This window comes from Chaetura pelagica, unplaced genomic scaffold, assembly GCF_000747805.2.
Source record: "Chaetura pelagica isolate M959 unplaced genomic scaffold, ChaPel_1.0 scaffold207, whole genome shotgun sequence".
NCBI classification, from domain to species: Eukaryota; Metazoa; Chordata; class Aves; order Apodiformes; family Apodidae; genus Chaetura; species Chaetura pelagica.
In genome coordinates this window covers 1,687,822-1,698,713 of record NW_009953929.1, presented here as the reverse complement: position 1 = coordinate 1,698,713, position 10,892 = coordinate 1,687,822, and the positions used below count along the sequence as shown (strand labels likewise).

At 43.0% G+C, this 10,892-nt stretch overlaps 1 protein-coding gene across 4 annotated transcripts in view; it reads left to right on the top strand.

Moving 5' to 3' along the window:
* The window catches only part of SERPINE2 (serpin peptidase inhibitor, clade E (nexin, plasminogen activator inhibitor type 1), member 2), a 10,318-nt gene extending 4,714 nt beyond the window's left edge, over positions 1 to 5,604 (top strand). For 3 of the 4 annotated variants that reach the window (XM_010001614.1, XM_010001612.1, XM_010001611.1), the window contains 5 exons: positions 1,913 to 2,111; positions 2,248 to 2,348; positions 3,383 to 3,469; positions 4,007 to 4,090; positions 4,927 to 5,604. In XM_010001614.1, the coding sequence (XP_009999916.1) occupies positions 1,913 to 2,111; positions 2,248 to 2,348; positions 3,383 to 3,469; positions 4,007 to 4,090; positions 4,927 to 4,964 (509 nt within the window). In that variant the 3' untranslated portion in view covers positions 4,965 to 5,604. Of the gene's footprint in view, positions 1 to 1,912; positions 2,112 to 2,247; positions 2,349 to 3,379; positions 3,470 to 4,006; positions 4,091 to 4,926 lie in introns of all 4 variants that reach the window. The other variant, XM_010001613.1, reaches the window with a different exon arrangement.
* Positions 5,605 to 10,892: the final 5,288 nt, after the last annotated feature.

Genomic DNA, 10,892 nt, shown 5'->3' with positions numbered 1-10,892 from the left:
CATCACAGACTCTGAGCTGACATAAGCAGCTGGACTGACAGAGTACTTCAGAGCTTTAAGTTTGCAGCCCTGTAGGGATTTTATTGGTCAAAATAAGACTGAAGTTCTGATTAAAAAAAAAAGTCTTCTGTTGCATCCTTTCAAGCAGAGCAGTGCTGCCTGGAACTTGCTTCCATACATATTAAATACATCTTGAGGAACAGGCCTGGGAATACAGTTTGCTATTAATCCAAAACCAAGATCCGTGGTGTCTTTAAATGCCTAGTTTTACTGTGGGTGGGTCTCAACTTGTATTAGTATATTTGTATTAAACAGCTGTAGCTTTGTCCCAAGCCTGTGTATGTGTTACAGCAGATGTAATATAATACATGAGAACTGTTTCAAGTGTGAGTCTGGGGAGGTGGGGAAGCCTGGTGCAGTGTATGCTGTGTACCTGTGGAGTTTAAGTGAAGGTGATAAGTTAAAACAGGCTTTAGCAAGTTTATAATCTTAAAGGCCTTTGACTTTTGATGCTGATGCTGGTTAGAAACTCCATTGTGTTGGCCTGTGTTTGAGTTAGAAAAGCTATTGAGACTAGAAAAGAACTAGAGAAATACTGCTGAGTTAAGACTTGATTTAGGTTGGGTATCTCTGGATATTCTAACACAGGGCTTCTATCTTATTTATGCTTGCAAAAGTATCCTTAAAAGCTTAAATTTCTTAGACATCTTAAATCTCACCAGTTGACTGAAGTTGAGCTGTCCTCCTGTTTTTGATGTGCCTCACTAGTAACATCAGTAGTATTTAGCAGATCAGGGAAGTGATCTCATTGTTGGACAGTTCACCCTTTGTTACTGTGGGGTAGCTGACTTACACAACCAATATTTTGATCTGTAGGCCCTAGTCTGAGAAGCACTGTTACAATAACAGGGAATAATTAAATTGCCAAGGTTGACACAATTCCTGCAAACTAAGCACAGCACTGCCAGTTTTCTAGCCATACGAGCTCAGTAAAGGCTGGTGGTGTGGCCCTAGCAACAAGATTAAATTTCTAATGAAGATGTAGATTTCCAGCTTGCTGACAAGTGCAGACTTACATGAAGAAAGGAGGAAAATAATAAAATTTTATTGCTATCCAAAAATTTCCCCAGAAACCCTGTAGTCTATAGTTAAACTGGCAAGTTTTCACTTGAAGCTCCTATAAAAAGCATTTGCTTCCCAGGCACATGCCATAAATCCCACAGTAACCAAAGGAAACTTGGAGGAGGAGAGGGTTGTTCAAAGACAGTCTTCTCAGCACTTGTTGTAAGTCAGGGAGGCGTTGCTGTCTCATTCCTCATCTAATTGGCCTCCTGCACTGCCTCAAAGTGGCTGCTCCCTGCTGCCTTGAAGGACTGAAGCCTGCTTCCTAATGAGGTCCTTATTAAGCAAGAAAATGAAGTAAATGCAACAGACTGCTTCAAATGGGTGCTCTCCCAATAGCTCTTGGAGGAAAAAGAGATTGTCTGCAAGATCTTTTTGGTTTGGAAAGACAGTCTGCTGATTTTTCTTGCTGCTTGTTTCTTGTTCGGCTCTGGTACAGCTGAGATCTGAGGAGAGATCCAGCTGATTCACACACCTGGTGATTTTTAACATAGCTGGCTTTTTGCTCTGGATTTATGAGATTTGGGAAACGATGCAAATCAAATGCAAATGAGTATTTGCTTCATGGCATCATTCTGTCTGTCCTTTTTGTCAAACTAGCATCTGTACAGGCCCTGTGCCACTTCTGCAGGCTTACCTGGCAGGCAGGCAGTCTGTGTGACTCTTCAGAGTCAGTTTTAAGATGTGGGCAAAGCTTTCCTAAAAGACTGTTACAGCAGTAGGTGACTAAAGGTAAAGTAGAGAATTAAGGATGTAAGAATTGTGCTTATTAGCTTTGCCTATTTTGTAGGCACTACAAGTACTCCCAACGAGCTGTGGTACAACATCATTGAGTTGCCGTACCATGGAGAAATGATAAGCATGCTGATCGCTCTGCCTACGGAGAGCACAACGCCCCTCTCTGCCATCATCCCACACATCAGCACAAAAACAATAGGAAGCTGGATGACAACCATGGTAGCAAAAAGAGTGCAGGTTATTTTACCTAAGTAAGTACTCATATAATCAATTTCTCCTCCAGGGAATGTTTTGTGAGTCATGTATGTGTATCTCCTCTCATACAGGAGAGAGTGCTTAAGGCAACTTTCCTGCCTAATACTGATGCCTTCTGCTTGTTCCAATTAGATTTACAGCAGTAGCAGAAACAGACTTAAAGGACCCTCTGAAAGCCCTTGGAATTACAGATATGTTTGACCAGTCAAAGGCAAACTTTGCAAAAATAACAAGTAAGTTATTTTTTTAATCCATGGTGGTCCTTATTCATAGTTTCTGGCACGGAATTAAGTGCTCTGTTACCGATGTGGTTGTCTGTGTTGTCTTGGATAAGTGTTACCATGACATTGGAGCAAAGTTTTATTTTTGTAGCCAGCCACGTACAGCTTCTTGCTTCTATTGAACACTGCAGTGGCTTTTATTTTTCCTCTTGTCTTGCATTACAGCAGTAAATCATGTAAATCAGCTTCCTGTGATTTGATATTACAACCTGAGGGTCTCGAGCATTGTCTAACATCTATAGCAGGACTTCTAACAATACTGTACCTTAGACTGTAACAAATACTGCAGCTGCAGTATTTAACTTTTCCCTGAAGTATGTGTTTAATGACTCAATTTTCTTGAGCTGTAGGCAAGCTCAAGAATTAAATTCATAGTTTAAGGAACTGGATCAAACAAGAGCTGTAAATATTAGCATCTGAAGGTTGGGTGTAGACAACTTTGAACTTAGGGTTCTAAAATGTCAGCTTATTTCTATTCTCTGCTTGCATTAAACTCCTGATTAGCTTCCGCAGAGACATTTAACAAAAAAGCCTGCTTTGTACTGGCTTAACTTGAAAACAAATTCCTATGTTTCATTGTAAGCAAGGTGTCTTGCTGGATGCTTTTTTGTCGCCTAACATTGAGATAAATGGGAGTGTAATTTCAACTCAGATAGCATATCTTTTTCAGTCATTTGTTTATTTAAAACTACAAATGGAAGTAAACACTTCTAACATAGACCATCAAATAAGAAAACATAGTAAATGAGGAGGAGAGAGAAGTAAGATGGGTTACTCCCTGAAGAAACAGGGATTACAATTACAAACTCAGTGATTGTACTTAAGGATATTACCACTAGTGTTGTCCACTGCAGGTTCAGGATTTTAGCAGGATTGTAGCAGCTTTTATTTTTGTTAGCCACACATGTGTAGCTGCTGGCTACAAGGTACTTCGGGAGTCTTGCAATCAGTTTTACTGAAAGTGCTGTTTTCCTTGCGTTTTTCAGGAACAGAAGGTCTTCATGTATCTAATGTTCTGCAAAAGACAAAAATTGAAGTTAGTGAAGATGGAACCAAAGCTTCTGCAGCAACAAGTAAGAGACTGTACTGATAACTTGTCAGGCTTGGAAAAACTGTATTAGAAGGCTGTACCCCTAAGCAAAGATAGCCCACTGGGAGATTGTTGCAGGAATGTTCTGACTTCAGATTAGATCAGTTTATGGATTTTAAATAATTTCCTAGGAAAATCCCAATTTGCCAATATTGATCAGACTCTTCCACCCTAAGAAATATAACAGGCTTACTTCTAGAGAAGTGTCTTCTAGTAACTTAACACTTTGGTCACCACGGTAATGTGCCTGGGTATCCAGGTGGCAAAGAGGAATAAGCTACTACATCCTTGGTGTGACAATCCAAGATGTCCTTCCAGTTTTCTGTGGGTCTTCTGTTGTATCTTTTTAATACAGTTCCTATAAGAATAACATGACACCTGTATGGCCTTAAAACATCCAAGTTGGTAGGTCTATTACTACCTGTGCAAGCTTCTAGCACATACTGGGAAGCTTTACTCTGATAGTGTATATAATGTGTTATGATACTTGTCTAATTTTAAAACTTCTCTTTCTTGCCAGCTGCAATTCTAATAGCCAGATCATCCCCTCCTTGGTTCATAGTAGACAGGCCGTTTGTCTTTTTCATCCGGCATAATCCTACAGGTAATTAGCATTTGTATTATGAGCAATTTTTGCTTGTAAGCTCAGTATCCACTATGCAAGAGAGACAGAAGTCTGGAGCTGCTGAATAACTATCACTTTAAAAAAATATCCTGCCAGTATATTTTAAAGGTTTTGATGTTAGATATTTGTACTTGGAATGCAACTCAGAATGGGGAAAAGAACAACTACTGGCTGCCAAATTAACAAAAACAAGCATGGCAGGTTCCTGAGTACAAAAAGAACAGTCCTTAGGACTCATAGTTCCCCTGAGTGGAGAGGAAATAACTGTTACTGATAGGAAATTGGTGAATAGGAACCAGCTTTCTGTTGGAAAGTAAAAGCAGTGCTAGGGCAAAAGCTAAAAAAAGGGGATTTGGGGATCAAGGGTGTTGCCCCAGCCTGCTGTGAACAGGACTGAGTCTTAAAACATAGTGAACAGAAGTGAGCTTTAAACAGGGATTGTGGTCTCTTTGCAGTATGGTTTGACTCTCCTAGAGCAGAGCTGCCCCAGTTACTTTGGATAACTCATCTGGTTCTTGCAGTGACATGTGGATGATAGATATGTTATTTAGTAGGAAGCAAGCGCACTGAGGGAAGAGTAGGCTCCTGGCAGCAGTCCCTGTCCTGAGGCTCCACAGAGCGTCAACGGAAACTGCGTGTCTCTAGAAATATGAGCCTATCCAAACATATGCTTCCCTGGGCTTCCAAACTTGAGGGAGGGTAGACAAGACTGTGACGAGGTGGCTCAACTGTGGTCTGTGGACTTTGTGCCTTCATGGAAAAGTTTAACTCTGTTTACAGACTGTGGTAATTCTTGGTTTTGTTTCATCCCTCAGGTACAATCTTGTTTATGGGACAAATAAACAAACCTTGAATGTGGAAAAGACTTTCTTCAAGAAGTAAACACTCATGTGACACCCCTGTTCTGTTAAATATTTTGTACGCTACTCTGACTTCACTCAAGAGCTAGTTGTAACCACTGACTAGGTTTTGAAACAGGAGTCGACTTAGTTCTGGCTTTCTGGGGAAAAATACAAATTGAAAACTACAGTATCTCTTCAAAATGTCTAGAAGATTCTTTAAACTACTGAATGGTTACCTATGCTAACAAACTTCTGAGCTTTTTCTGTATCTACTAAGAATTTTATGTATGGCTTTTGTGAGAGGATTTTAAAGAAGAATGATAAATGTTTCTATTAATGTTGGTTTCTTCTTGTGTGTGGAAAAGGTCTAATTTTGTAGATACTGTCTATCAAGATTACTTTTGGTTATTGAGTATCTTGGTATCTGGATATTCTTGGTAGAAATAGATTAAAAGTTCTAGCAATTTTTATTTTATATAGTGCATGTATCACTGAGAGTTTTAAAACTAATGTGGTGTTAGATATACATCGCATTGTCCTGTCTTATTGTAATGTAAACTTGTCATTGCTAGTATACACTTTCTATTGGATTTAAATTTTATATTTGTTTTTGTACAAAGGAAAAAATAAAACTGCAGTATGAACAGTCAATGTTGTGGGTCATGGATGTGCTGATGGGTATTTGTGTCCAGAGCCATGTGAAGGACTTGTTTGAGACTTTATTCTAAAGTAGGTGAAAGAAGAGTGGCTCTGGGAGATATTTTTGTTGTTGTTGTGTGGTTGGTTGGTTTTGGTTGGTTGTTTTTTTTTTACTGCCTGCTGCTGATTACCTTCTTTGCTGAAGTCATTCTGCTGTGGATGAATTATCCCCAACTTCTGTATCTGAAGAGCAAACACTGTATTTGCTGAATTTGTATTTTGCCAAAATTTCGGCTAAAACTGCCATGTGATCTCAATGCACCTTTAGGGCCTTTTCTCTTGCTCCCTATGGTATGGGTCATATGCACATTTACATGTCTTCAGCCCCTTGCAGAAGTCTGCTGAGTGCAAAACTCTTCAACAGATAAGCAGTAAATCCTTTGGCTTGCCACAGATGGTTCTTTGTTTGCAGGCATGTGTTCTGCTCCTGTGGCAATCCAGGGGTTTGGATGGGGAAGGTAAATCTTGGATACTTGACTCCTTAAGGGCACACTACCAGTGAGTAAAGGTGGGCTGTGGGTAGAAACTCCTGCAGTGTTTGACACTCAGCCCTGGTGTAAGTAGATGACTGCTGCTTGTAGCCACAAGCTGGAGGATGAATGAACATTGAGCCTCTTTGTCAAGTAAGAATATAAGATGAAGTGAAAATCCTTCCAGCAGAAAAGACCTGAATATATCTTGAATGGCCAGTTCTAACCCAGTACAAACCCAGGATGAGATCTCATCATACACTGCCACAGATAATGCACAGGTACAAAATAAGTGGGAGAGGAGTAACAAAACACCTTTCTAGGAAGAATGTCTGGCTCAATGGCTGGTCTCTTTTCCTGCTTGCATGGATTTCTGCAAACATCAAGCTGTCTATGGGATGTGTTAGCTGCCTACCACCAGATCCTCAGACAGAGAAGTATGTTGCCTCCTTGAAACTGTATAGCTAGGACTTGAGTTGGACTTCAGAAGGCATGATATATGTGAGAAGTGACTGCTGGGGTTCAAGGTGCTGCCTTAGGGCTCTGGAGCAGCCTGGGATTGTGTTTCAGAGTAACAGTATTGCTGTTTTGATATAAAAATAGAATTGCTGTATGAGAATTAATTTCCTGGTTGCTTCTATTTTATGTTTGTGGTAAGAATTCAAATATTAAGGGCTTGGCACTCACCTGAGCCCCCACAGTTCTTGCACACAGTCACAGTGTGTGCTCTGTGCAGCAAGCAGGTTTGGAATTAGAGGTAGGCAAGAAAAATGTGGTGACATAAATTTTGCCTTAGCACAGTTTCTCTGTAAACTGTTGATCCTTTCTCTAAATCCTAAAGTAATTTGCAAAATAAGATAATTGCTTAGCACACTGAATAAGGAGTAACTGGGTTATTTTCTTTTTCCCTAACCAGGTCAAAACTGGACAATGAGGAACCTGCCTTAGCAAATGAACAAGCTAGTTCAGCCCATTGGGGCTGGGGTTACCTGCCCGAGCTGAGCTGTGAGCAAACTGATGGGGAATGTCACGTGTGGCTACTTGGAAGCTTCTGGGTTCTGCAGTACATGGGTGAAATATGTCACTGTAAAGAGAAAGGGTTGTTGTGGTTTTTTTTTAGTTCTGATATTCCTAAGCAGCATTTTTTTGTTTGCTGGGAAAGAAAGCTTTAACAAAAGCAGGTCTTAACTAAGATGCTGATGGTGTTTGCCTATCAACTGAGTAAAGGAGACCAGGATGAAGGGAAGTGAAATAAGAGCCTGGGAAGGAGAGGGTTAGGTTAGCTGCTAAAAACTTCCTTTTTAGTAATGCTGTAAAAACCTTGTCTGTTCTCTTCAGTCCTGGGAGTTGATTCATATCAAATTTCCAGTCCTGCTTAACCGAGTAACTGGAGTTCAGCTTAATGTTTTAGCATTGGGCCTGTGCTTGCTGTAGTCTTGTTAACCCTTATTGTAGCAGCCTGTTAGCTGCTTTTGAAAGGCTTTGGGGAAACTGCCTGCAATCTGCAGAGGGTGTCAAATTTAAAAAGAAAATCTTTGTCTCCAGGAATATCAAGTGTAAGGTGAATGCTTGTGCTGCTTGGTTCTGCTTCAGTACATGTCTCCTTTATTCCTCCTAGCTGATTTGCACTTGAACTTTGCCTTTACTCCACAAAAAAAGCTGAGGTGGTTTAGGGCCCTTAAGTCCTGCAACACAGACAGCTTTGCACCCCACCTGAGGGCAAAAGGGCTGAGGAGGAATTGTTCTCAAAGAGGAACAGAGACAGACTGAATGGATACATCTCCTCACTTAGTGATGGGTAGGAATCTTCAAGCAGAAGTATAACTCCATGCAGAACTGCAGCTCAGACAATCTTACTCTCTATTTGCTGTTACTGTCTGCTTTCCCTAGGTATGCCTCAGTTTCTCCGTATTAGAATTGGAGGCAACACATCCTTTGTAACCGTTTCTGAGGTGGAAAGCCTAGAGAGACTGTCTTCCATCTCTGCCCAGGACTTCAGTCTTACATTCCTCATCATGGAAAATGCTTGTGGTTACAACTGCTTTAGGCTAGAGACTAAGTAGGGAAGAAGAGTTTGTAAAACTTACCATACATTTCCTGAGCCAGATTTGTAATGAAGAAAGTGGTTATTCATGAAGTAATTAGCAGAAAAATAGCAGGCTATTAATCTGCTAAATTGTCTCAACTTTGTTTTCATAACTTGAGAAAGCTCTATGAAGGCTGCTTTTCTTTTACAACTTCCACATTTCATTAACACGTGGTAGTTTTTAAATTCTTGTTGCTGGACAGAGGGGTGGGTGGGAGTGTTAGGGAGGGGCCTGAGTTAAAGGATAACTGCTGTTCATCCCTTGGTATGGCACTGAATTCCCTGCAGGCAGCCCTCCTCTGACAGCAGCCTCTCCTTTATAAATGTGGCTGTGTTGCCTCCTAGCAGCAGAGTGGCTTAATAAAGATGAAAAAGAGAGGAAATTAAAATATCTTTGTAAGCAATATTCTAAAAACCTCTTATTTGTACTTCAGAGAAAGCCCTTTAGCTTAGCCTCATCAATTTAAACTGCATGTATGTATTAATAATGCTACTACTACCCATAGAGGTTGAAACCTGTCTAACACTAACAATTTTCATCATTATTGTGGTGCCAGGAAGCTGTGATAGCCTCGTGTGTTGGTTGTGGCACCCAGGAGGAGACGAGCCCCTACCAAAGGCAATAGAGAACCTGAAGGTGGAAGTGGCAGAGGAGGTTGCACCCCAACCTCCTCCCTGGGAGGCTGGTGCTGCAGCTGATGACAGAACTTCCAGCTCTTGGTTTGTGAGGCTTGATGCTCTGGCCATCTGGGCGTGGTTCACTTACCAGATGTTGATTTACTGTGAGGTTTTTGATTAAAGATGCTTTTAGTGTGCTACAGGACATGGAGTCACGTTGGGTGGATGCTGTTAGCTTACACTAACCATCTCAGTGCTGTGCTGCCTTCAGTCTTCTCTGTCCTTCAGGTAACACTGAAGTTCTCAGGGATGCCTTTTTTTCCTTTCAAGGCCACAGCAGGGATAACTGTTACTATCTGGAAGACTGACCCCTGTCTGGGATCTATGTAACATATATGTGCATTAACATGCTGACATTTCCATTCCAACGTACTTCCAAGGGCATAATTAGCCCTGTGTTTTTCCTGCCTATTAAGCCCATGGCATCTCCCTTGAATATTGGATCTGGGTTCCTAATGCATGAAGTTCCCTGTAATTAAGTATAACCAGCTCCTCGAAGGTGTTTGTTGTGCAATAGGGAGAGTGAATCAGGTGCTTTTCCTCAGGGGCACAGAGCACCTGGAGCCTGTGGGCACTGGTTAATTATACTGGTGGTGAACCACCCTGCCCTGGACCAAAGGGCTGGGTCTGTCTCCTTGGTTCACAGGCAGCATTTGTTTCACTTCCAGAATAATTTGTGCTGGCTGGGTCAGGAGCCAAACAGGTGGTGGAGAGTGGGGAAAGCAGGGCTTATCTTCTGCTCTATCTGACCAACCTGGGCTCTTCCACCTTCCTGAAAAGGCTGAGGCAAGAACCCTGCTGCAGGCCCTGCTGGCAGGTGCTTGTCCGTGAGAAGCAGAGACCCAGGGCACCTCTGGCCCTTCTTGCAGCGCTGCCCGGCAGGCACTGCGGGGCTCCTGGGGCAGCAGGGTCAGTGGGTGTCCCTTTGAGAAGTGGTGCTGCCCTCAGCACTGCTCTCTGAACTTAACAAAACCAAAAAACAACCACCAAACAAAAACACGTGGGAGAACTGCGAGAAAACGATGGAATTTGAATAGTTTTGTTCTGATTTTCCTGTTACGTTTCTTCTGTTGGGATCTCTTGAGGGTGTTCTCGAAGAGCCAGGGTCAAGGAGAGAGGCCAAACGCTTGGCTCTCATTCCTTGCTGACCTGCTCTCCGGGATGTTCCAGCAGGATCCCCCGCGTCCCTCCTGCCCGCGGCGCTGCGGGGCGGCCGGGCCCGCGGCGCCCTCTGGCGGACACGGCCTGGAAACGCACCCGCCCCGCCTGTCCCAGGGGAGCTCTCGGATCCCACCGGGGCTGCGGAGCCCGGGCCGCCCCGCCGAGCTTGTAGCGAGCCTGCCTGCAGGAAGGGAGGGGATGATCTGCTCTGTGCCCCCAGCCTCGGCTCTTCCCAGGCTCGGAGGTTGCTTTCCCAACCTGTTTGGGATGGTCTCTTCCTCCTCCCGATGGGCTCAGACCTGCCTCGGGTGGTGGAGTCACCACCCCTGGAGATATTTAAAAGATATGTTAGAGGTGCTTAGGAACATGGTTTAGTGGTGGACTTGATCTTAAATGTCTTTTTCCAACCACGATGATTCTATGGTTCCCATGGCAGGCAGCTGGAGTAAGAAGCTGTGCTGCAAGTGCTGCTGGCTGGGATCCTGCTGGGAAAGCCCTTCCCACTCACTGTCATTGTTCCCACACCCTGAAGCTGCATTGTCCTTCCTAGGTCGTTGTGGTCCCCCCTGCAGGACTTTGATGTGACAGGGCATGTGGGGGAGAGGGAGGGCTGATTTGGGGGGTATTCCTTTATTTTCCCATTTGTTTTTATGCTCACCTGATGGCTGATTGTGTATGATAATTATGCCTTGTTTAACTAGGGAAGCTGCGAAGCAGAAACCTGGCTGGTGGCTCTTTGCCTGTTAAAGTGAGCTGGAAAGTGAAGTCTTCTCCTGTTCCTCACAACAGAGACCAGGATGGGGGGGGTACACTAGTAAAGAATTGCTTGGATAAAGTGTGTTCCT